We start from the raw sequence: 25,829 nt of genomic DNA, 5'->3' as shown, positions 1-25,829 counted from the left end.
GGCATCCCAAACTATATCGATATTTGTTTCTTTGTTGATGTTTAAATCAAAATATTCTTTCAAGGGTAACTTTGGCCTTCTCAATCACCTCATCATTTTCAATTAAATAATTGTTCATTCTCCATCTGTACGTACCCTGAACTTCAGATTTTAACTCCAAAACTATCGAACTATGATTGGAGAGGGTTTTAGATTGTATCTCACATTTCACAACTCTTGTTGTTAGTTCTCTTGAGACCCATATTTGATCCAACCTACCCCAGCTCTGATGTGGTTCTGAAAAATGTGTAAATTGTTTCATCATTGGATTTTTATGTCTCCATATGTCTATTAAGTCTAGGTTTTCCTCGAGGTCATTAAACAATCTTGGTAGTTTCCCTTGATTCAGTTTCCTCCTTTTTGAACTTCTGTCTAATTCCGGTGTTGGCACTCCATTTAAATTTCCAAGTAAAATCAACTTATAACTCTAGGTCTAATAATATTTGTTCCAGTTTCTTGAAAAACTCTGCTTTATTTGTGTTTGGGGCGTAAACGGTTACCACATTAAATTTTTCTCCCTGATGGTTAATTTGTATTCCCAAAATTCTTCCTTCGTAATCCTTACATATTAATTTGGGTTCCCATTTCTCCTTTGCATATATCACTACCCCTCTTTTTTTGTTTGTATCTGAGTTAATGAATTCTGTTCCCAACCTTTTATTTATCAAAATATGCTTATGTTTTTTGGCCACATGTGTTTCCTGACAACAAATCACATCAAAGTTCTTTTTCTTTAAAACCTTCTCAATTTTATTTCTCTTATGTTTTTCATTCAAACCATTCACATTCCAGGACAAAAATTTAAGAGTCATTGTTATGTTTAATTACTATTCGTTCTACTCTGTTTTTCTGGTTTATATTCTGGTGGTTCTGTTTCCGATTGTTTCTTCCTCTTCCTCTTCTTCTCCTCCTACTGCTCCTTCCTCCTCTCCGTCCTCCTCCTCTCCGTCCTCCTCCTCTCCCTGTCTCTTCCCTCTCGATTTCCTTTTCCTTTTTTCCTCTCTTCTCCGTATTCATCGCTCTTCCTCCAGGTCTTTCTTACACTTTTACAAGTTCCTTTTCATATCTTCTCAGAAATTTTTTCACTTCTTGAGTGTCTGTCAATTTGAATCTTTTATCCTTATAGTAGAAGGAGATTCCTTCTGGGAACTCCCATCTGTATTGTATAGCATTTCTTTTCAAGACACTTATTATTTGTCTATATCCTTCCCTTTTGCGCAAAATCCTGATTGGGATTTCTTTAAAAATAATAATTGGCCTGCCTCCAATTATTAATTTTTTTTGATAACTCGTTCTTAATATTGTGTTTTTCATCTCAATTGAATTAAAAATAACTAAACAATCACCAGAAAGTTTTATTGACTTAATTTGTTGGGATTTCACTCTTACTCTGAATGCATTTTCTACTGTATATGCTACCTCTTCCTCTTTTATCTCCAACCATTTTGCTAATTCCCTAATCATTTTTTCCTTTATGTTCTCGTTTGCTTCTTCTCCCACTCCTCTAAATTTCAAATTAAGCTGCTTCTGTCGCATTTCTGCCATAGCTAGACTATCCCAAATTTGATCTTGCATTTTATTCAAGTCTTTTATTTCTTCCTTTATTTTTTCTGTCTCCTTCTTTTGTTCCTTCATTTCTTTTTGAATTTTCTTATTTGTCTCTTCAATTGGTTTTGACCTGACTGTCAACTCTTGTATCTTACTAGAAAGTTCTCCTACAGCACCTTTCTATCTATCTGTTCCTGCACCTCTCCTAGTTTACTTTCCATGTGTAATTCACTTTGCTTAAATTCCTCCTTGATTTTTAGCCACAAAATGTCTAGGTCTTTAATTTCCTCTTGTCGGGATACCTTCCTATCTCCTGGTGTCCCTCCTACCTTTTTTCCATTTCCCCCCGACATTTTACAATTATTTTATCAGTTGGTCTGTTTTAATATTCGATCTCTCCCCTAGAGGGCGCACAATCTCTTTCTTATTCTTTGTATATCTTAATAGACCTTAACAAGTTTACAATTTTACTCTCTTACCACTTTCTTTATACCTCTTGATATTATACCCCCCTTGGTTTTAGTCAAAACTTCCCAAAAAAAACCCTTAAAATATTATAGAGTCCCAGTGACCTTGTCACATGTTAAATATAGTCGTGTTAGTATGTTATTTTTCAGAGCAAAGAGAATTTTAATAAATGAGGGATAGCTTCTTTTATAGTTAGAAAGAGAGCGTCCAGTCCAAATCAAATTCTGTCATCTTCAGCCACTTGTCGGCTTAATCCAATTCGCGGAAAGAGTCTTCAGAAGTTTATTCCGAGCATGAATCCAAAGTCTAATAAGTTACAGTTTGTTTTAAATCTTTGGAATTCCTGATGGAATATAAATATCCAAATAAGTGTCCAAATAAGTAACCAGATAAGTCAGGATCTTCAAAACCAAAGGTTTTGCAAGTATATTTTGTACTGTTTTATTGTTGTTAGCCGCCCTGAGCCCGGCTTCGGCTGGGGAGGGCGGGATATAAATAAAATTTATTATTATTATTATTATTATTATTATATAGAGTCTATTTATGTCCTTTCAGATTTATTAAAGTTTAATTTGAAGTTTAACATAAAATAGGAAACTTGGCTATTCGTTGTTGAGGTGAAATTCTAGACTCTTCCACTGTTTGCACTTAGTCCATTTCTAGAATCAGTTTTTCAGTCCCATCTGTTCTTTGTTGCTTCAGCACGTAGATACAAATCCCCCAAAAGGTGAGGAATTGGATTAGAGCAGAATTTCCCTAGATTTTACACTCTTTATATTATTATGAAAACAGAGAGGAAGAAGAATGAGTTGTTAATATTGTATTAGTGAGGTAAGAAACAAAAAGAAAGGAAAAAGGAGGAAAAAGGGGAGGAGAAAGAAGACGGAAGAGGTAGCACAATCAAACATCTGGGGTTTTGTACCAAAATCCAAAAAAGAATTGGGAGGATAATACAGAAATCCAGAATTTGTGAAGGGAAAGTAGAAAAAATTAGAAAGTGGGCTGGGAAGAGAAAATGTGCAGAGGGTTCTGAGGGTTCTTCAAAGTTCTTATATATCCTCTTTTCTTAAGCCTTCTGTCCAAACCATTTCAGAATAAGGGGGGGAAGTTCCAAAGTATAGGAAAACAGTTTTTTTCAATCTTTCCTTTTCATCCCTTTAAAGCCACTTTTCAAACTTTCTTTCTGCCTCTTTTTCCCCCTGCTCTTTCAAGCTGTTCTTTTAAGCGACTCTACATTGTTGCATTTCTACTCATTACTTTCCCAAAAAAGGTATAACAAAGTTTCCACGCAGTCTATTATTTGTTACTTTGTTTTTGGTATTTGGTGAGTCTAGTAGCCTCAACAATAAGTGCCGAGGCCTTTCGTTTTGTACTCACTCAGTCAGGCAGAATATTACTTCCTTCCTCCTCCCTGCGACTTTGTATCCTGCACCATTTTAATCCTCTGCCAAGCTGAATTCTTTACTTAAATCCTTTAGCATCCAACGTTCACTTAGTGTGTTCTTCAATTTTTTGGAATAAAAATGCTCTACTCACACTAAGGGTTCCATTCTTGTAGTTATGGAGATTCGTTGCTTTCTCCAGTGAGAGCCAGAGGCATCGTAACACAGGGTCGATACTTTCCCATTGCGCTCGCAGTCCTGCCGTCCTCAAGTTCTTCCAGAAGAAAAAAACCCAAAAAAACCGCAAAACCGCTCCCACGCTGCTGGATAGCCTATCCCTCAAGCGTGTCCCCCTTGAGATTTTTGGGGGGCGCAGTGCCTTTGCGGCTCCCCCAAGCTCCTGTATTACTCGGAAAAACCCTGACGAGGTTTTCCGCGCTCCCTTTCTGTCTGCGATCGAAACCGGAAGTCAAAAAATATGGAACGCTTCACGAATTTGCGTGTCATCCTTGCGCAGGGGCCATGCTAATCTTCTCTGTATCGTCCCAATTTTAGTATATGTGCTGCCGAAGTGAGCAGTTTTCAATGTGAAGGAATATTCTGACTCAGCACATAAAAAAAAATACTTTTGCCCTCCTCTATGTAGGGATAATTTCTCAAAATCCAACCAATCTAACAGGTTTACATGTGAAAGTTATATGACAAACCAATTAGGGCAGATTCATTTTTCCCCCCAGGGAAGCAGTTATGTGTTGGCAGCTAAGTATCACTGTCTTATGTGGGAGCCATGAAGTCATGGCAAAGGCTTGTAGCGCCACCTGGTGCCTCGCTGACCTCGGTGACCTGCATGTCCGTGCCTTGCAGTGTATTAAGTGCATAATCTTATATGGAGTATGTTCCCCCTCTGGGCAGTAATTACCTTATATGGCGATGGGTGGGTAAAAGCCATGACCGGATGTAGGTAACGTGAGACATTGGCAAACGGCCATGCGACAGGAGAGAACAAAGGATAATAAAAGATACCGGAGAGGAGAGAAGTTCAAAAGGAGCTGCTCATACCATCCTGAAAATATTGCTGGCTCTCTGTGTCTTTTTTCAAATGCTAAACCGCCATTTGTGACGGCTGGCTTCCGTCAAGTGGTGCCCTCTCTGAGGATAACTAAAAGAAAACTGAGTGAGGCTGACTAAAAGAATACGTCTGAGGCTTTTAAAAGAAAACCGTGTGAGGTTTTTCGATCCACGCAACGGATATCATCGGCTCACCACACCCGGCAAGGGTTGCAAGCGCTACACATCTTAAAAAGATCCCGGTGAGTTCGATCCCTTTTATCTTGATTTTAGAAAAATGGGCAGCTCTTTGTCTACTCCCCAACAGAAATTTTTAAAAGACTTAAAATTTCTCCTCTCCTCCAACAAATTGGAAGTTCCGGAGGGTGATTTGATACAGCTTATTCTGGCCATCGATGAGCATTGCCCCTGGTTTCCTGCAGATGGGACTTGGGAATTAAAGCATTGGGATAAGATTGGAGCACATTTCCACGGACACCCTAGCATTGGCGTTCGGATTCTAAATGCATGGTGCAAGGTTCGTTACGCCATGGGCTCTTTATCACCAAAAAATATCTCCATGGCTGCATTGCCAACACAACCTCCAGCTTCTTTAGTCCAGCCTGCTGTGTTAGCGTCTGTTCCAATACTTGCCTTGCCAGCAGCCCCAGACCCCAAACCTCCGGACTACAGTTCCTCACCAGAGGACCCAATCCTGCAAAAATACCGTGGTCTGGCTGGCAATGATCCTACTCTTTCAGCGGCAGAACCAGCTACCCCTTTTCAACGTGCAGTCCTTGCCTGTTCCCTAATTCAGGATACTATGGCATTCCCTGTTATTGTGCCCCCTGCTGGCGCTCCAGCAGGAACTCAAGCCCAACACCAACCTTTTGACTTTAAGATCTTGAAAGAGCTGCAGCAGTCAGTAAAGACCAATGGACTCCAAGCCCATATACACAGGCGCTTTTAGAAGCCACATTAGCCCAGCTCTTGGTTCCAGAGGACATCAAGCTTTTGGCCCATACAGTGTTACCCCCATCAGCTGGTGTTTTGTTTGCCCACGAATGGGAAACTGCCTGCTGTGCTTATGCTCCGGCTTTGTTACAACAAGCCAGAGGGAATAACCCTAACCTTACCCTCGCAGATGTCATAGATGCCATGATGGGGCGTGGTCCCTTTGCTCAGGCTTCAGTGCAAGCCACACTGCTGCAAATCTTATTGAGGGACACCGCTCTTGCTGCTAAACAAGCAATGAGAAAAATCCCAGAACCCACCAGTATTCAATCAAGGTGGGGTTCAATCAGGCAAGAGGCAAGAGAATCATATTCTTCCTTTATGGACAGGCTGCTTACAGCAGTGAGTCGCCAAATTGAAAATCCTGAAGCCAAACAAATAATCATCAAACAATTGGCCTTTGAAAATGCCAATGAGGATTGTAAACTTGCATTACGACCGATAATACACAATCCTGCCACAGACACAGCAGCCATGCTTCGCATTTGTCAGTCTGTAGGTACAGCCACCCACAAGGCTCATCTGCTGGCAGCAGCGCTAAATGAAAACCAGCCTGTAGCCACTGATACAACTTGTTTCCAGTGTGGCAAACCAGGATCACCGATACCCCAGTGTGGGTAGAACAGTGGCCTCTACCAAAAGAAAAATCCGCAGCAGCAGCACCAGCTTGTTTCTGAACAGCTTATTTCTGAACAATTGACTTTCGGCCACATTGAACCATCTTCATCCCACTGGCTCCAGCAGACAGGGAACGGTTTGCTTTTACATTGCCAGTATATAACAATTCGCAGCCCACCCAGCAATATCAGTGGGTTGTCCTGCCTCAGGGCATGCGGAACTCCCCTACACTTTGTCAACATTTTGTGGGTGAAGCATTGAAACCTTTCCGCATGCGCCACCTAGAGGTGCTGCACACGAGCTGCATCTGGCAGTGTTTGCCTTCCTCACCATCTGCCTTGCCATCCTTTGCTGCACCGTTATACAAGGAAGAGAAGCAGACGACCCAGTCCAGTTGAAACCACCATATTTCACCTTATCAGCTGGCAAGCTGCTGTTGTCAGCTTTCTTCTCTGGCTGGCAGTATCCACGGCTCAGCCACTCTCGAACTAGAAGAATAGCGTTGTTGAATAAGACTTTTAGGGGAGAAAATTATCATAAGATATGGAGGGATAATATTTTTGTACAAGATATGATTATGTTTACCGGTTTATTACATGCTTCTAAATGTTGGTTGTGTATGCACATGCCCCCTTTTGCCAGTCATTCCAGCATAACGCTTCATGGTGTGCCTGTCAATGGATCTTTTCAATTTACTAATATTATATCCCCTAAGCAAACTTTTTGGCCTCCAGTACAATTGACCCTCCATGAGGCTGCCCCCATTTGTTTTCAAATTAAAGAGGGGAAAGAATCATGGGGCATATATCCAAACTGTCAATATACATTGAATTTCACTTTTAATAGCTCTTGTTCTCTTACAGGAACATACAGTGACCAATCTCAGTACTATAGGAGTGACACCAGTGCATGGCTAATAAACTAGAAAGGAAGCCTACCATGCAGCTTGGAATCAGAATTCTTATATTCTTGGCTTCCGGATGGAAGTTGTATTCCTTCCTTAATCTCTATATGTACTGCATGGTTCTCCCGTCAGCGGCCTGCTTCTGGCCTCACAAGAGTCGCCTATCGCGCTCAATATAACCGTATTGGTAATGACATATATGACTCTGATATAAAATAAAGAAAGAGGGCATGTGGGAGCCATGAAGTCATGGCAAAGGCTTGTAGTGCCACCTGGTGCCTCGTTAACCTCGGTGACCTGCATGTCCATGCCTTGCAGTGTATTAAGTGCATAACCTTATATGGAGTATGTTCCCCCTCTGGGCAGTAATTACCTTATATGGCGATGGGTGGGTAAAAGCCATGACCGGATGTAGGTAACGTGAGACATTGGCAAACGGCCATGCGACAGGAGAGAACAAAGGATAATAAAAGATACCGGAGAGGAGAGAAGTTCAAAAGGAGCTGCTCATACCATCCTGAAAATATTGCTGGCTCTCTGTGTCTTTTTTCAAATGCTAAACCGCCATTTGTGATGGCTGGCTTCCGTCAGTCTTCAGGTCACCAAAGAGTAGAACTCAGTGTTGATTAGAACATATTTTATTAATATACAATCTATGTTTATAAAGTGCCTGATAGACACTGACATCTACACATGAGAAGATAAGGATAGTTTATTTCGTTCTGGTTGCCTTCACATTCTGTCTATGAATGTCAACCACAGACCCACCCCAGTTCACTCCCACTGGATGCCCATCAGCTCACAGCTGACTTGCCAGAGCTTTTTTGCGGTCTCTTTGTTACAAGCCTGAGGAGCAACCCAGACTGGTCTACAGTCACTGTAGAAAGAAAAAAATAAATATTCATTAGGCACTTTGTTAATCATTTGTTAAGCCATTCAAAACCATCAAAGAATCAGAATTCTGATTAAACATTGAGCGTATTTCCCAAATCAATATGACAGCAAATTGGGTTTATGGACAACAGTGGGCTAAGGTTACCCCAGCAGCACAATCCTATACATGTTTAGTGAGAAGTAAGTCTCAGACAATTCAATAGGGTTGACAAGTAAGACGAGGAATAGCCAAACCTATTAACTGAGTGATCATATCAGAGCAAATTCAAACTCCTGAACAAAGGGGATGTTTTCATTGTTTTTGTATGGGGCACTGTCCACTGCACTTTGCCTAATTTTTGCAGTCATTGGTGGCTGAGACAGTTGCCACAAAACATGGTGGTTGCCGATAAGGAGACACTATGGCTTTGTTGCAGCTTGCCCCCACCACCACCCCACTCCAAAATGAAGCTGCATCCGAATCATTTGAGGGTGAAGGAATTAGTGGCCAGCCCACTGACAGCAAAGCTGCTTGTCATTTCTCAAGTTACAAAAAATAATAATGAATTATTGTTGGTGTTGTTTATTAAATTTATATACTGCCCTTCATCCGAAAAACTCAGGGCAGTTCACAAGATAAAGAAGCTGTCCTGCCCACCGTTGAAAAAGTAAGGGGCAAATTTTGGTATATGACACCCCCCCCCCCAATTGACTATGTATGAAAAGGACTTTTGTTCTGTCTGGATGTTCCTGATAATAGCTTTGTTATTTCTGTATAGCTTCTGTATAGTTCGAAGATGGGGTGTGGGTGGTGCTGTGGACTAAACCACTGAGCCTAGGGCCTAGGACAAATCCCCGCGTTGCTCGGTCCCAGCTCCTGCCAACCTAGCAGTTCGAAAGCACGTCAAAGTGCAAGTAGATAAATAGGTACCGCTCTGTCAGGGAAGGTAAATGGTGTTTCCATGCGCTGCTCTGGTTTCGCCAGCAGCGGCTTAGTCATGCTGGCCACATGATCCAGAAAAACTGTCTGCGGACAAACGTCGGCTCCCTCAACCAGTAAAGCGAGATGAGCGTCAAAACCCCAGAGTCGTTCATGACTGGACTTAACTGTCAGGGGTCCTTTACCTTTACCTTTACCTTTAATAGTTCAAAGGAACAATTGCACTGTGTCTGCTGTACCAGAGGCAAAGACTTCTCACAACCTATGTCCACACTGCTATTTTTAAGTTAGAGCTATTGCATATGATCTCTTTCTTTTAATGTGCAATGTGCCATTTTAATATTGCCTTCTGGGTCTGATGTGGGCACCTCTGAGCATTACCACAGAAAACTTTATCCAGATGTGCTGAATCCAGATGTCTGTATTCCAACTGCAAATCACAATCCCAGACCCACCTGAAATATTGCCCACTCACTGACTCCAGTTCCTTTGCCACTGCACAGTAAATACTGGTCTGGGCTCCTTCTTTTGGTGTCTTAATCATGAAGCGAAACAGCGCTTTAAAAATTCCTAACGAATATGAGTAACGCGCCAATTCAGAATCAACCACACCAGGATGTAAAGCATTGACAGTAACTCCAGTGCCTAGAAAAACATAAAGCAGAAACATCAACCGAAATATATGAATCCAAAGGTTCAAAAGGAAAGGATTAATATTGTTCCCATGTACCCTGTAAGGCAGCTAGTATTGGACCACCCTTTTCACTGTAATACAGACAATATCATTGCAATGCACAGAACCTTGTGCAGCACTCAATTAGTATCGAGGGTTTAACAAAGCCATTTTAAAAACACACACACACACAAATTATAAACAAGACATTTATAAACAATTATAAATTTATAAACAATTATAAAAAATTATAAACAAGCAAAAAGTTAACATCTCTTAAATTGAAATCTGTTATAGCATACTAAATGAATGGTTTACATATTTGGGGGGGCGGGGCGGAAATGAACAGAATGCTAATCTGTCTTGATGTTTGGGGATCTCCCTCTCTCCCTGCAGTCTTGAAGTGCAATGCCCAGCACAGTTTGGGAACTAGCAACACTTATCAGAGCTTGCCATAGGGAGCAAATAAGCACTTCGGAATCAGTTTGAGTTTGAACTGAGAGGAAAGACAGCAGTGAGATGGCTTGGCTGAAACATCCTTGGGGATAAAGAAGCATTTGAGACTGTGGAAAGTGGATTCGTAAATCACTGAAAACCCTTAATTTAGATAACATTAGAAGCCACTGGCAATGGCATGGGTAAGATACAATATTAGGACAATTTAGACATCCAACGCCTACAAAATGCATGTCAGGTTAGCCCAATGGCCCCTTTCAATGTGCAATATTTAAAATTCCTCATTGGGAGCAGTGAGAAACATAGAGGTGATGTGGTGATGCCTAACCTTTTCTCTACCCACGGCTCCAAATCATACTTTTAATAGCTTTCCCAGAAGGAATTTTAAATGCAGAGTCATTTCATTCTGATGCTTCCATTAAATTTCAACCCAGCTATGGTTACGAGATTGGGGGAGGTTGGGAGCCAGTCAGGCAAGCTCTTTGAATTCAAAGACCAGACAGCCACTGTAGTGCTCTGCTTCACTTCAAAGGAATGAGCTATGTTGAAATTAGCTGCATCTAGGTGACAAAGAAGCAAAAGGACAACAAAGGAGCTGAGAGCTGGAAAGCTGCTTGCGAGTGAGAGGGGAAGTGGGGAGATGCTGCAGCGCCTGGGAGAGAGACATGTCTACCTCTGTGCTGGACTTTGGGGCTCCCAGCAAATAAATGAGGAAGCAAGATCTATGGTGTGCTAATGCTATGAGCCCCTCCATCATATGCTGAGATTGTATGTATGTGTAAATAAAACCATATATCTTAAAGACACCACAGTCTCCACTGACCTCATTCCAAGAAAGCTGAACACTGGGTAAGTGCTGGTATCCCTAGAGTCTCTCACCGCTTGGAGATTGGGGTGTCTCTCATGCGTGCAACCTTTCAGTAATCTGTGACTTCCCCCTTCCTCTCACATCCAGGCTTTGGCTATGGGCAACCCTATTATATTCGTACATATGAGTGGTTGCGCGCCATTAGCATTTCATTCTTAAAGCTCACCTTGCAATTTATGAGCCAGCTCCCTGGTAAACAGAACATTAGCCAGTTTGCTTTGACAGTATGCCAGGAACTCATTGTAGTATTTCTCTCCCTGCAGGTTCTTGAAGTTTATCCGCCAAAAAGCATGGAGGTGCGAAGACACATTCACTATCCGAGCTGGGGCTGACTCTTTCAAAAGGTCCAGCAGCAGGAATGTTAACAGAAAATGCCCTAAAGGGAGAGGAGATTTACAATTATTTACTAGAGCTTAGGGACGTGGCTGACGCTGTGGTGTAAACCACTGAGCCTTGGGCTTGCTGATCAGAAGGTTGGCAGTTCAAATCCCCGCGACAGGGTGAGCTCCCGTTGCTCGGTCCCTGCTCCTGCCAGCCTAGCAGTTCAAAGGCACGTCAAAGTGCAAATAGATAAATAGGTACTGTTCCAGCGGGAAGGTAAACGGCATTTCCGTGCGCTGCTCTGGTTTCGCCAGAAGCGGCTTAGTCACACTGGCCACATGACCCGGGAAAACTGTCTGCGGAGCAGACAAACGTCTGCTCCCTCGGCCTGTAATGTGAGATGAGCGCCGCAACCCCAGAGTCGTCTGCGACTGGACTTACAGTAACTGTCAGGGGTCCTTTACCTTTACCTTTTTATAGAGCTTATGGGCACACATATGTATAATGTAAAACTAACCTTTAGAACAAAAATAGTACTCACAATAATGTAAACACTTTATGATTTTTTAAAAAAATCAAACAAAATGACATTAATTTTACTGTACTATAAATCAACTAGAAATAGATAACCAAAAAATTGGCTGGTTAGTTCAAATGAATATATGAAATTCAACCAAGATGGGCACAATATAAATAATTTAATTAAATCTCCAGGGGACTGTGACTTGGGGCCTGTCCATACTGGAGTTTACAGTGTGTCTATAACTTTTTGCGTTCAAATTTAATTTGTGTAATCCTCATGGTGTTACCCTCAACAACGCCTGTCTCTATGCTTTTCCTGTATAAACTCAGGTTTACAAATACAGGAATAATCTGTGAAATCTGGGGAAAAGAGCAGGGAAGATAAGCAAAGGCAAAGAGAAGCCAGGTAATACATCCATTTATCACATCGATGTCTCATGATCTTACCAAGGTGATTGACTCCAATATGCATTTCAAAACCATCAGCAGTCTTGGAATAGGGAACCATCATCACTCCTGCATTGTTAATGAGGATATGGAGCTTCTTCTCCTCTACAGGAAATAATGGCCGAGATTGGGTATTAAGCAGAAAATACCAAAGATAAGAAGATTGAGATGTTTTAAGGAGCAAGGCTCTTATTAAACTGTCATCATAACTAGCATTTGGTTACATGGCCACCTATCTGTTATGGATGCTTTATTTGACATTCCTGCTTTCCAGCGGTTGGACTAGATGACCCCCATGATCCCTTTGAACTCTACAATTCTATGATTTAAGGTTACTGTGAATATATATGTTGGGAACAAGGAAGTACAGTATAGTAAATTGATTAAAATAATTAGCAAATACTAAATTAGACTGTGTTACTCAGTCTACAGAAAAGCTTTACAGTTTACCCAACGGGACCGACAGGTGGAGGAAATTTAAACTTCTATCAGACAGAGGGTTGATGGTTCTTGCCAAGTTCTCCTACTAATTTAGGTAAATAAATAGTGAGATACCACCATCGGACCACATGACAGGAGAAATAAATACAGTGGTACCTCGGGTTGCATAGACCTCAGGTTACATAAGCTTCAGGTTACAGACTCCACTAACCTAGAAATAGTACCTCGGGTTAAGAACTTTGCTTCAGGATGAGAACAGAAATAGCGCTCTGGCGGCGCGGCAGCAGTGGGAAGCCCCATTAGCTAAAGTGGTGCTTCAGGTTAAGAACAGTTTCAGGTTAAGAAAGGACCTCCGGAACGAATTAAGTACTTAACCAAGGTACCACTGTAAATGGAAGCACTAGTGGGAAAGAAATGGATTGTATGAATGGCCTATTACCTCAGACTAATTTCCAGTGAATATTATATGTATCCTTATTGCTCAAGTATGCAATTATCTGAGTGTATGCATACCCATTTTGAATGGGTTTTGGCAATTGTAGTAGTCCACTTTCACGGACTATTATTTATTTAAAAATTATCTCTAAATCTTTATTGTTAGCTAAATATATAATATACCCTGTGTCCATTCTGAGTGACACATGTTTTGGATAGAACACTACTATCATTAGCAGGATTTATTATATCTAAGGAGCTGAACAGTCATTCCTACACACACACATATATATTATTACCCTTTCAGGCAAAATGTAGCATACATGTTTAAACGTGTTTACTCAAAAGCATATCATCCTTTTAATCAGACCTACAAGTAAGAGTGCCCAAGAGTGCAATGAGACAATTATAAGAATAGCTATTCTGGGTCATACCTAAGGTCCATCTACCATGTCTCTGACAGTTAACATTGCCAGGTGTTTTATATAAGACATCTCAAAATTCAAATGGAAGCTGTGGAATGATCCATCTCCTGCTTCAAAGTGCCAGAAAGGTTCCAGGGAAAGCTTCCAAGCAAAAGGTTAGCTCCTCTTAAATGCAAGAACATTGTCATGGAAGGTTTAAAGTGGAGATCGCCAAGCAGGCCCAAGGCCTTCTTTGGTGACCTCAGGCAGCTTCCCTAGACTCTAAGCTTCTATTTAAAAAATTAAGTCTCTAGCCCTCTTAGAATGAAAGTTATGAAGCAAAATGTGCAGATTCCCTTCTAAGTGATTTCTGTGAAATGAATGGGCTTAGCTGCTCCCACCTGCCAGTGTTTTTAGGCCAATTAGTAAAGTCATTGTGGTGACTGTAAAGTAAGTTGTTTGGACACCAGGCAATAGAAATCCCCGAGGTCATTAAAAATTTCTGTTTACCCCTCCCCTTTACTGTACTTTTCCTGCTTCTGTCTTATTTTCTAGCAGTTCTTGGAATCTCCATAGGTTGAACTTCTTTTTCCCTAGCAACTAGGACCCGTCTTTTCTGTAGTGGACTCATTCAAGATTAGGTACCTGCTAAAAGTTATTTTCTGTAAATATTACACAATAAATGCAGGTTGGTGTTAAATAATTCCCTCCTCAAATGGCAAATACAAAATGCTAAATTTGCAAAACGGCTCAGGCATGTCTCCTGCTGTGCAGAAGCTAATGTCCAAGTACTTATTAAGAATTCACAGCATTGTTAATTTCCAGTATAATGGGATACATTTCTACTTCAGATGTCTCTGTGTTCAGTGGGAGTTATTCCCAGTGTTATAAAAAAAATTAGGTCTTATATGAAATAAATAATTTTTGATAACTGTATATATAAACCACATGTCTGAAACCCCATAGACAAGGTCCTGAACAAATTGACCTCAAATATTTCTCTGCAAGGTCAAAGTGAGAAACCTTCCCCTTGTCTCTTTCCTCACAAATCCTGTCCTCACAAATCCTGTCTTAAGGGCACATTCAAGATATGAACAGGGTGTGAGCCTGTGACCTAGATTCAGGAATTAAGTAGTTATAATAACAAAAGAGTGGCCAAAACTCAGATAATGCAATCTGGTAGATTGCCAGGAGATAAACAACTCATTCAGGTTTGTTGTAGACCGCCTTTTCTGTTATGTAGGTATGATGTTTCTGGGGGTGGCCTTGGACTCGGGGGCGGGCAATTTAAAATGTCTATATAAGGGCGGACACACCTTTGTTCTGGGTCCTCCTCCTCTCTCCTGCGTGTGGGGGAGCACCCTGTTGCAACAGTCAATAAAGATCAGGCTTACTAGCTGCTTTGCTTCTCAATATTCTCTGGCTGGTCTCTGTTATTTTCTCCTACTGATAAAGAACCTACGAAAGGACTCTATATGGGCTCTTGGGTACCCCATAAGGGGAAAGGAGCAGTTTTGTCACTTATAACACCAGGTAAATGGCTACAGGATGTCAGCCTTCGCTTTGTTTAGAAATGGAGAAAACAGGAATCTTTTGCCTTTAACAGCTGTGTCACTACAATCAGGACCAGCAGGACATAGATGGCTTCCTGTGCTAAGCATGAGGATGTCCAAGGGCGGGGTAAGGATGGAAAATCAGCAATGACTGTTCTCTCTTTTCTTTTCTTTTGTGTTATGCCATGGCAGCCATGTTGTGTTAAGCCATGGCCCCCATTACAGCAATTTTGTGACTGGAGCAGTCAGTGCTCTCTCAAAATTCAAAATGTGCCCCCTGGTCTAAAATGGTTTCTGATACCTGGTTTAAAGAACACATAGGGAAGCCAGACAAATACCTCTCTATTTTAAACAAAACCTATGAAACTCTTGACTCCACACCGATTATCTCTAGGACCAGTAACTACACAGGTGCCAACTTTTAGTCAGTCCTACCTTTTAGGAAATCTTCTGCAAATGCCCGTATAGATTTGCTATCAGACAGGTCCAGTTTTTTCACAATAACTTGCTGATTCCCTGTTTCGGCTATAATTTCACGGGCTGCTGCTTCCGCTTTTGCTATATCTCTGCAGGCAAGGATGACACGACCACCTTCAAAAGGGAAATTAATAGAAAAGAGGAATAAGGCAAACAAGCTGTTTCTAAACTTGGTCCTGTCTTTCTAGACTAATTTCTTTTAATGCAACAAAATATAAAATAATATAAAAATTCTACAATATGAATATGTGAATATAAATATATGTAAAAGCCCTTTTGCCAGCAGATGTTATAGGCAGCAATGAATTGTGAATCATTGTGGGAGGGGAGTAATACTCAGCTTTTTTAAGCTCACCTCAAGCATTTGAAGTAGTTGCCCTTGTCTAATTACCGTATTTTTCGCCCTATAGGACGCACTTTTTCCCCTCCAAAAATGAAGGGGAAATCTGTGTGCGTCCTATGAGGCAAATGCAGGCTTTCGCTGAAGCTTGGAGAGCGAGAGGGGTCGGTGCGCACCAACCCCTCTCGCTCTCCAGGCTTCAGGAAGCTATCAGCAAGCCTGGGGAGCCCGCGGATAGCAGCTTGCTGCCCGGAGCGCGGGGCACGCTGAAGCAGAGCGCCCCGCGCTTCGGGCAGATATCCGCAGCCTAGAGAGCCCTGCGGGAGTTCCTGCAGGGCTCCCTAGGCTGCGGATAGCAGCCTGCTGTCCAGGCTGAAGCCGCAGCTGGGGGGTGGATAAATTTTTTTTTCTTTATTTCCCCCCCAAAAAACTAGGTGCGTCCTATGGGCCGGTGCGTCCTATAGGGCGAAAAATACAGTGACCATTACTATGAACAAGAAAAAAACACTTGAATGTATTTCTAAAAATGTAAATTACCTTTGGTTAAAGTTATTTTAGGGGACAGAATTAAAGAATACATACATTCATAGTAATAAATACACCCCCCTTACCCCAAATGTAATGGCTGTATTCAGATATAACGCTAAACCATGGTTAATTAAATATATAGAGACTGCAGTTCCAATGGGATGCAGTCAAATGTTCATTCCACCATTGAGGGCACATTCAGAAGGGCTGGACTACAGCTCTCATCACCCCTGACCACTGGCCATGCTGAGGAGTAGTGGAAGTCCAGCAACATCTGGAAGGCCACTGGCTCCTCATCCCTGTGGTAAAGAATTGCATGTGGATCACATTGTTTGGCCTTTTAAAGCAACAACTGTGTACTCCTAGACATGTCTACTCAGCAGTAATGACCATTTGCTTCAATTGGACTTACTTCCAGTGTGTAAGTGTGTAAGGTTGCAGCCTAAGGAAAGTGGCATGATAGAGGTTTCTAAAATTATTTATTGTATAGAAAAAGTGAATACAGAGAAGTGTGGCTAAGAACTACATTGTATGCCAAGTATGCTTTTAGAGCCAAAGGAGAAATATATAGTTAAAACAGATATGGCAGCTTACATATTAAAGTGCAGCTGCTATTGCAGAGCCCTTGTGGCGTGTTTTTTTTTAAAAAAAACAACAACATGCCTCCTTCAGGGGGCTTATGTAATTCAGTGAATTTCCTTTAAAAAATGAAAATAAATCCTATGAACCAGAAACCCTCTGTTTAAGGAAAGAGTTAAGGCACTTATAAATTTGCTTGTTCACTTAAAAATGGTTAAGGCAGCCTTTATTCATTTAAACCCTGATGGTGGCATACTCTGCAACATCCGTCTGATGAAAATAGGGGTGCTCTCGTGGGAGCCAGTGTCTTTTGGTCCAGCGCTCTGGTGTGAGAGAGCCAATTTGCAGGAGAGCATGAAACAAAAAACAAAACAAAACAAAAAAAGAGTGTCTTTTGGTCTGGCACAAACCAGCTGACTCACAGCAGAGTACTGGACCAAAAAACAGGATGGCTTCTGTAATTCAGAGATGTCCCGCTCAATTTGGGTTGAGTGGCATGTGGTGGATGATGAATGGACAGACAACTTGCCTCTTCGTGCGAGGTCCTTGGCAGTTTCCTTCCCTATGCCAGTGTTAGCCCCTGTGACCACGGCCACCTTTCCATCCAGCCGAGCTGTTGATGTGCATACTCCTCCTGCAAACCACTTCCTAAAACATAAGAGAGCGCAGCTGTAAATGTTACTTTGGTATGTATAGAGATTTTCTCTTGGCCTGCTCCTCTGGGTAGCTCAGATGCTAGAGCATGAGACTATTAATGTCAGGGTCGTGGATTTGAACCCCACATTGGGCAAAAGATTCCTGCTTGCAGGGGTTGGACTAGAGGACCCTCATCATCCCTCCCGACTCTACAATTCTGTGATTCTATCCTTTAACCTGCTCCTCTGGCTCATGCATTCCCACATCACTTTCCAAACCACAAAAAATCTGTTTAAAAATATAACAACGAGCAGCTGGAGTTAGACTGTAGAATTCTAAAGTTCCAGAGTGCGCTTGACTCCTTTCCCACAAAATAATCTGGGGGCACCCTCAGATTCTATGCCAGAGAACAGAGACTTTCCTTTCTAAGACACCCAGCGAGCCTTTTTGACGGAAGAGCATGGTAAAAAATCCCTTTAAATGAAAAAAATATAACACCAATTAAGCAAAAATCTGAAGAAACAATATTGCTACTGGTTTGGGAGATGAGTCTGGATGATATATGTGGATCTCTTGCAGGCCTGCGATTTTTCGTCTGTGAGGTTATATTCTGCAAGAGGAAACCTGGTGAACCAGTCAAACTGGTTCCTTGGTTAAATAAGTTGTTTCGATCTGTTTTTAATCTTGTGCAATAATTGCATTTTAAATGTCGTAAGCCACCCCCATCCCTGGGACCTTAAGGTGTAGGGAAGATAATAAGTAGCGATGACAACAATAATCAATCAATCAGGATCAGAATGGCTTTGACACCTTAAAAAGTTAGGTAAGAAAAAGTTGTGTTGCCATAATGACCACCGTAGATGCTTCAAAGAGCAGGTAGGTATTCCCACATCCTTCTTACCTGGCTGGATGCCATGCTATGCTAGGAAGGAAAACAAATAGGCCAGGGATGTTAGTTTTGGTATTTGAGGTTTGTCTGAGCTAGACTCCGTAGGCTGTGCTGAATCCAAAGATATGCAGCAGAATGGTGGGGGCTAAGAACTTAATGGAGAGGCAAGATCTGTTGGAGTGTTGTTGCTGTGAGCCATGCCATCCTATGCTCAGGTTGTATATATGCATAAAGAAAATAGTATATCCTACAGCTCAATAGCCATTATCTTTCTGTTACATACCACCCCAATCTCTGAGCAGTGAGAGACTCAAGAGGTGTCTGTGCTTCCCAAGGATTTGCTTCCTTGGAGTGAAGGCCAATGGAGACTGTTGGTGCTGTTAGGATAGATGGTTTTATTGACACATATGCATATATAACTAGAGCATAAGATGGAGGCGCTCACAGGATTAGCAACCATAGATCTTGCTATGGTTTCTAGGGAAGCCCCAAAGTCCAGCACAGAGCAAGTCATGTCTCTGTTTCCCAGCTTCCAGCTCCCTCACACAACTCTGGCTGTTGTTCTTCTACTTACCAGCCAGGCGAGGGGAAAGGCTGGTTTCTATGGCACAGAGCAACTTCTTTGGCTATGCTAAATGGTACCACCTAACTAGCACCAGACTCCCAGGAATGTATTGCTGCTCAAAAATTTTGGTGTGTGCGACAATACAGACAAAAGAGATAGCAGATAATACATAACAACAGGGAGCCAGGGAAAAATTCCGTAGCACAATTGCAGAAATAATAGAAATAATACCCATTAAGTTCAGTAAGGCTTTCTCTCACAATTGCAGCCTAAGGTCACATCTGCCCCATACATTTAAAGCGCATGGCTTCACCCAAAGGTTCCTAGCAACTTTTTTTAGTTTAGCCTTCAGAATGTCACTAGGGAGGGCTGAAGCAAATCTCCCCAAAGTGCTAGAGCCCACTTGAGCATATTAATGAGAGAGGGGGAAAGGGAGAGGGGGCCACACAATGCATGCAATAATTGTAGATATGAGAGTCCCATGGACTGCAAGAATATCAAACCTATCCATTCTGAAGGAAATCAGCCCTGAAGCTGAGACTCCAATATTTTGGCCACCTCATGAGAAGAGAAGACTCCCTGGAAAACACCCTGATGTTGGGAAAGATGGAGGGCACAAGGAGAAGGGGACGACAGAGGACGAGATGGTTGGATAGTGTTCTTGAAGCTACCAGCATGAGTTTGACCAAACTGCGGGAGGCAGTGGAAGACAGGAGTGCCTGGCGTGCTCTGGTCCATGGGGTCACAAAGAGTCGGACACCACTAAATGACTAAACAACAACAACATTTCAGTGTGCCAAGGAGATATTAATCATAACCTCAATGAATGTTAAATAATAATAATTTTTTTTACTTATACCTCACCCACTCTGGGCAGCTTCCAGCATAATAAAAGTGCAGCAAAAAGTCAAATATTAAATTAGGTTAGAAATTATCTACACATAGTACAGTCCTAACCAAATCTACTCAGAAGTAAGTCCTACTCCCAGGAAAGTGGGCTTAGGACTGCAACCTGCATGGTTTTGTCCCCTTCTTGTATTTCAGTATTGCATACAAAAATGCATGTGGCCTATGCAAAATGTTACTTGCAGTTCTGAGAACAAGTTAATAAAGCCTACAGGATAGCTAGTGAAATAAAGAAACCCAAACCTGAGAGCTGACATTGTAGAAAACTTCTCCTCTGCAAATGAAATTTCTCCACTGATGGAGAGAAATAAAACAGTGAGAGGTGTGGGAGGAGTGCCACATGATTAGAAATAACGAATTACAAGAACTGAAAGTTATGACACCACCTTTTGGCAAATGCTAATAGCTGGGAGCAACCAAGAGAGTGACAGGCTGCTTACTGAGCATTCATCCTGATTTATCTGGAGGGAGGTTGTAGAATGTTGCATCAAGCAATTTTTATCCCACACTTTCCAGTGCATTTCCCCAACACTATACTTATTGCAAAAAAATCCAGTCTTGGAGGAAACTGGCTTTGTTATGCAAGATATCCAAATCTCCTTTCATTGTACAACCTGAAGTTGCCAGTACATGACTGAATCCCAGTCCAAACAGCCTGGAAATATTTAATATACTTGCAGAGGTAAAGACAATGGTGCAGCTAGGTCACTTTAGACCCTAGACTGAATAGTCTTTTGGGGGGGAGGATATTTATATTTATTTTATTTCATAAAACTTCTAAATAAAGTGTACTATATGGGTTTGATCTATAGCCTCTACTTGTTAATGTACTTCGGTCTCACTATCAGAGTAAAGCAAGTGGGTTTATGACACAAACAGCAACTAGAGGGTGATTTTTAGCAGGAAATTGGCCTGGTCCCGCTTTCTGAACCAGATTCTTTGCAAATTGGAGCCCCACGTTTCTGCTTTTCTTTAAAAAAATAGAAAGGGCTATCTTAAACACACTTTTTAAAGAGTATGAATAGTGTAACTTGAAGGCTTCTCTTCCTCTCTCTGAAGCCCGACAGTGCAATCTGCTGCTGGAGAAGAAACAGTGTTTTGTCCATCCAGCAGCAGCCTGCTGGGTTTCTGAATTACTGGTACCGGTAATATATAATGTATGTATTCTCACTGAAATGTCACCATTCCACACAGAAATAGATGTTGACTATATATCTTGTTTTATCTCATCAGCTTTTTATATATAGGGGCAATGATTGCAAGCCCCCAGTCATTGGAGACTTGACCATGAGTGTTGATGCAGGTCAAGAGTGAAGCCAGAGTGGGGGCCCAGAAGTCCAAATTGTTTTTAATGGCCTCTGCTGGGATTAGGCCTTCCCCTGGGGCCCTCCCCAGTCTTAGCTGAGCTACCTAGTTCTTCATCTCTGTCACCATCACTGGATCCCACAAAGGCAGATTTCCTATAATTTGCCTAGATCTTCCATTTTCAGCAGAACTGTCCGAGTAAAGTTCTTGAAAGTGTGCCTCCCAGGTCCCTTGGGGAATGTGACAGTCCACCATGGTTGGGCCATAGCCTTGTGGGCTAGATGTGATATGTCAGAATGTGGCTGAATCATTGGATTTAACTGCCTGAATAAATCATGTTCAGGTGTTCTTAATGGCTTGCCTTTTCTTACGTGCCAGCAGATGTTTATAGTGTCTCTTCTGCTGGAGGAGGTCCATAGCAGCTGTTGGTTTGGCCTTGGGAATACCTACACCAATGTAGTGCTTTTATGCACCAGGGCTGGCCTGAGACACTTTTGGCCACAAAAAGAAGTGAGCCACAAAATGCCCCACACACACTCCAGGAAAGAAGGGGTGAGTCAAGATCTACATCAGCAACAAGGGAGGAAATAAAGATCCTGCATTGGAATCTACTGTCCCTGTGGATCCTGCCACCTGAAGCAGTTGCCTCACCTTGCCTCATAGCTGGCAGGCCCTGATTAGCACACAAACTTTATTATGATTATAATTAGCACGTCAAAATCAATCATAAGATTGCTCACAACCTTTTATGTAAACTCTTCCCAAATAGACTCTTTTTTATTATTGGTTTATTTATTTTTAGGCAGAAAATAAAATATGAAACAACAGAAAACACCCCAGTCCTGGATTCACCAAGGTGTCACACCACTTCCATTATGAGACACCACCCTGACCATAACAGACTCTTTTGAGAGCACCCACAAAGTGATTCCAATCTAATCTCAGGTATCAGTGTAAATTGCATCATATTGTTTAAGTACACTGCGCTCCCCTGCTTAAGCCTAGTTGTGCAGTGTACTTGACTATCACTCCTCCTCCACTTCTACTTTACCCTGCACTTCAATATTACTATTTCCAGAATGGCTAGCAAATCATTTGAAATAGATTAAAATAATAAAATTACCAAGAAGTATAATTAGCCAAGCAGTACAGTAAAAGCATACCAGCATACCAGCTGAATAAAGCCAATTCAGAACAGCTTTTAGATGTCTGGGAAAATTAAAAGGGCTTCACCTTGCATCAAAAAAGAAATGAGAATAGGTGCCAGGTGAGCTTGACTGGGAAAGTATTCCTAGGGTCATTTAGTCTAATCCTCTGCAATGCAGGAATCTTAACTAAAGCATCCATGACAGATGGCCATCTAATCTCTGCATAAAAGCCTCCAGTGAAAGAGAGCCCACAACCCCCTGAGGTTCTCCTGACCGTTCTACTGTCAAACAGCTGTTACTGTCAGAAATTTCTTCCCAATGTTCAGTCGGAATCTTCTTTCTTGTAACCTGAATAGCAGGGGGAAAGAAGCTTGCTCCATCTTCCATCTGCTCCATTCTAGAGGTGAATGGGGCACTGTAACTGAAAAGGCTTCTTAGTGGCCAATGATTTGTCTCACCTCCAGATATGGGGGCACTTCCCATTCCCAGTATAGGATTTGAGTTGCATACTCCTCCTGCAACCCACTTCCTAGAACACAACAGTACCTTCAGAAAAATCACACGTTGGTCAAGCAAGACATATTACTCTAAAAGAGCCCTTTAAACTCAAGATGAGCCCTGCCTGCACAGGAACTGCTCAGAGATTGCCACCTGTTCATAAGTTGAACAGAAATGTCATATTTTCATGCACTGGCTAAAAGGAGAACACCCATTAGGGAAGGTGGAGGGTGTTTGAACCAACTTGAAAGCAATTCTATTGCCCATTTCAAACTTGTCATGTGCTTGAGAAGTCAAGTATGCTTCCAAAAGAAATAAGGTAACTTGCAAGAGCTGAACTGCTCTGTAGAGATATAAATCAAAATGTCAGTCTTTGTCATAAGGACTGTGACACAGCAATGACAGCTAATAAGGAGCTATAATGACCAGCATGTAGTAATGGCCCATCATGTAACCCCATATTTATTTGGAATTATGTGACTAGATATCCACAATTAACTTTTGCTCTTCTCCCCTCCTAGAGCCAAGCTCTGTGCTCCTGGACATCTCTTCCTTGGCTCCTGGTCTCACTGGCTTTAAATAGGCTAGTAGACTAGGCCACACATGCTCCTTTTTCTGGGCTCAGGGCAGTTCCATGAAATATATTTGGGAACCTGGCACTGCACCATTGTCGTGGTGATGGCACCACACTGTGTGGTCCACTTGGCTCAGTCATGTTGGCTGAAGTTGCATAGCAAATGGCACCTCTGCTATTATGACAGCAAGCTCTTTGGGGCTGACCTGGACTGCGATGGAGTACTTGTATACATACAAACATGTATGTACATGTATGGATACATGTATGAATACACAGGTGGTGCTGTGGTCTAAACTACTGAGCCTCTTGGGCTTGCCGATCAGAAGGTCGGCAGTTCGAATCCCTGCGATGGGGTGAGCTCCCGTTGCTCTGTCCCAGCTCCTGCCAACCTAGCAGTTCGAAACCATGCCAGTACCAGTAGATAAATAGGTACCGCTGTGGCAGGGAGGTAAACGGTGTTTCTGTACGCTCTGGCTTCTATCACAGTGTTCCATTGCACCAGAAGCGGTTTAGCCATGCTGGTCACATGACCCGGAAAGCTGTCTGCAGACAAACGCCAGCTCCCTCAGCCTGAAAGCGAGATGAGCACCACAACCCCATAGTTGCCTTTGTCTGGACTTAACCGTCTAGGGGTCCTTTACCTTTTTTACTTTACAGTGGTATCAGCAACCCCTGTGTACTCAACAAGCATTTTGAGTATTAGTTATAAAGTGCCACCATTGTACTTTCAGAAATAAATAAAAGTGCTTTACAACCAAATACAGTTGTACCTCTCGTTACATTCTTAATTCGTTCTGGAGGTCCGTTCTTAACCTGAAACTGTTCTTAACCTGAAGCACCACTTTACGGTAGCTAATGGGGCCTCCCGCTGCTGCTGCTGCGCCGCCGCATGATTTCTGTTCTCATGCTGAAGCAGAGTTCTTAACCCGAGGTACTATTTCTGGGTTAGCGGAGTCCGTAACCTGAAGTGTATGTAACCCGAGGTACCACTGTATACCTTATCATAATAGTGTCCTCAACTCACTCTGCCCCCTTTTCTCTTGCTGATCCTTATGCTGTTGCCATTCTGCACAATACCAAGCAAGATGGGCAGAGAGGGAGTAATCCTAACTTAGGGCCCCCTGGCTCCAGGGATGATGAGCAGCAGAGCCAGATAACAGCCAGGGGTTAGTTTTCAGCCCCACTAGCCTCCCTCGAGTAAGTAAAGCTAAACTTTATGTGAAAGCACAGTATGTAATGGATTTTTAGTGCTGCTAACACTCCACTGAATTGCCCCTGTAGCCTTTGCTAGGAGGAAGGGGGTATTTGCGAATAAAAGAGATTGTTAAGAACAAAAAGAGAGAGAATACACTGCCTTCTGCAAGGCAGCCGATATATGTTTCAACTGGTTTCAATAGGTGATGGCTATGGGATCTTCTTGTATGCTTTCCTCCGTGTATTGTCATTTCCTATCTCTATACTATTGTTTGGTGCTATGCTCCCTTTGTGTTTCAGTTAGAGATGGATCGTCATTGGATGAATTAAGCATCTTGTTCTATGTCTGGAACTGTATCAAACTCCACTCTTATTTGGGATCTGTAATGTTGCTCCCGTCTTGTGGCATAGGAGCCAACTCCTAGGGGCCATGGCCCCCACAATAAAATATTCGAAGGGACCTGGCCCCCACAAAGCTGAAGGGCATTCCCATTCAAATTGTGTGTGTGCACTGTGTCATGTGATTATGTGGGGCGGAGCTTACCTGGGCCCCCGCAATATTTTATTCACGTTGGCAGCCCTGTCTTGTAAAATGTTTGCGTGATTGGTGCTGATTTGGAGAAGCTCCCTTAAATCAGGAAGCAGTTGTAAAGACTAGGGAAAGCATAGAAATGTTTGGCATAACAGTGTTTTTGTCTTAATTTGGATAAGGAGTTGAACTGATTTGTAGAGCAAGATTTTGGCGACTAATAAGCTTTGGGAAGAGGCTAGGAAGGTGCACCTGAAGGCAGCACCAGTGCAGAATAAACCTATGGGGGGGAAAGGAAGGTCCCTTAAGACCAGGATTTTTCTATGAGTATACTCAACAACAAGCCATTGATGTACCAAGAGTGCATTAAGTGGTGGATTTATAGTAGACCATCCACACATTCTACTAGGTTAGTTGTTCTGCAATACTTCTCCAGTGTTACCACATTATTGCTTTCTAGAGGGGCTGCAGCCCAGCAAAAGCAGGACAACAAACTAACTAACCTCCAAAAACATTTGTGGTATAAAAAGTTATGGGACGTGTACTTTTTGGAAAGGAAACTTCAACCAGTGCAAACCGTGTTGAAAGCTGTTATGAGCACATATCAGCATGAATACAGAATAAAAAGTAGAAGCAAATGTTATCTAGGAGACCACTGTAAGCAGATGAAAACAGTAGCAGGATTCTAATAACACTTGTAATATG

At 42.1% G+C, this 25,829-nt stretch overlaps 1 protein-coding gene across 2 annotated transcripts; it reads right to left on the bottom strand.

Moving 5' to 3' along the window:
* Positions 1–7,642: 7,642 nt before the first annotated feature.
* On the bottom strand, positions 7,643–20,244 carry LOC308485531 (retinol dehydrogenase 12-like). 2 transcript variants are annotated; one of them, XM_081021389.1, is made up of 8 exons: positions 20,117–20,200; positions 18,415–18,435; positions 17,407–17,525; positions 15,389–15,544; positions 12,121–12,225; positions 10,997–11,206; positions 9,289–9,478; positions 7,643–7,897 (listed from the first exon to the last, which is right to left on the bottom strand). In XM_081021389.1, exons 1-8 carry the CDS (start codon positions 20,128–20,130, stop codon positions 7,795–7,797), a joined length of 918 nt encoding a protein of 305 aa, XP_080877515.1. In that variant the 5' UTR covers positions 20,131–20,200; the 3' UTR covers positions 7,643–7,794. The 2 variants fall into 2 exon arrangements, with proteins under 2 accessions (XP_080877515.1, XP_080877516.1); XM_081021390.1 differs by lacking the exon at positions 18,415–18,435 and having other exon boundaries at positions 20,117–20,244.
* Positions 20,245–25,829: the final 5,585 nt, after the last annotated feature.

This window comes from Podarcis pityusensis, assembly GCF_964106645.2.
Source record: "Podarcis pityusensis genome assembly, chromosome: 1".
Taxonomy (NCBI): domain Eukaryota; kingdom Metazoa; phylum Chordata; class Lepidosauria; order Squamata; family Lacertidae; genus Podarcis; species Podarcis pityusensis.
The sequence above is the reverse complement of the archived record's forward strand: the minus strand, read 5'-3'. Positions and strand labels throughout refer to the sequence as shown.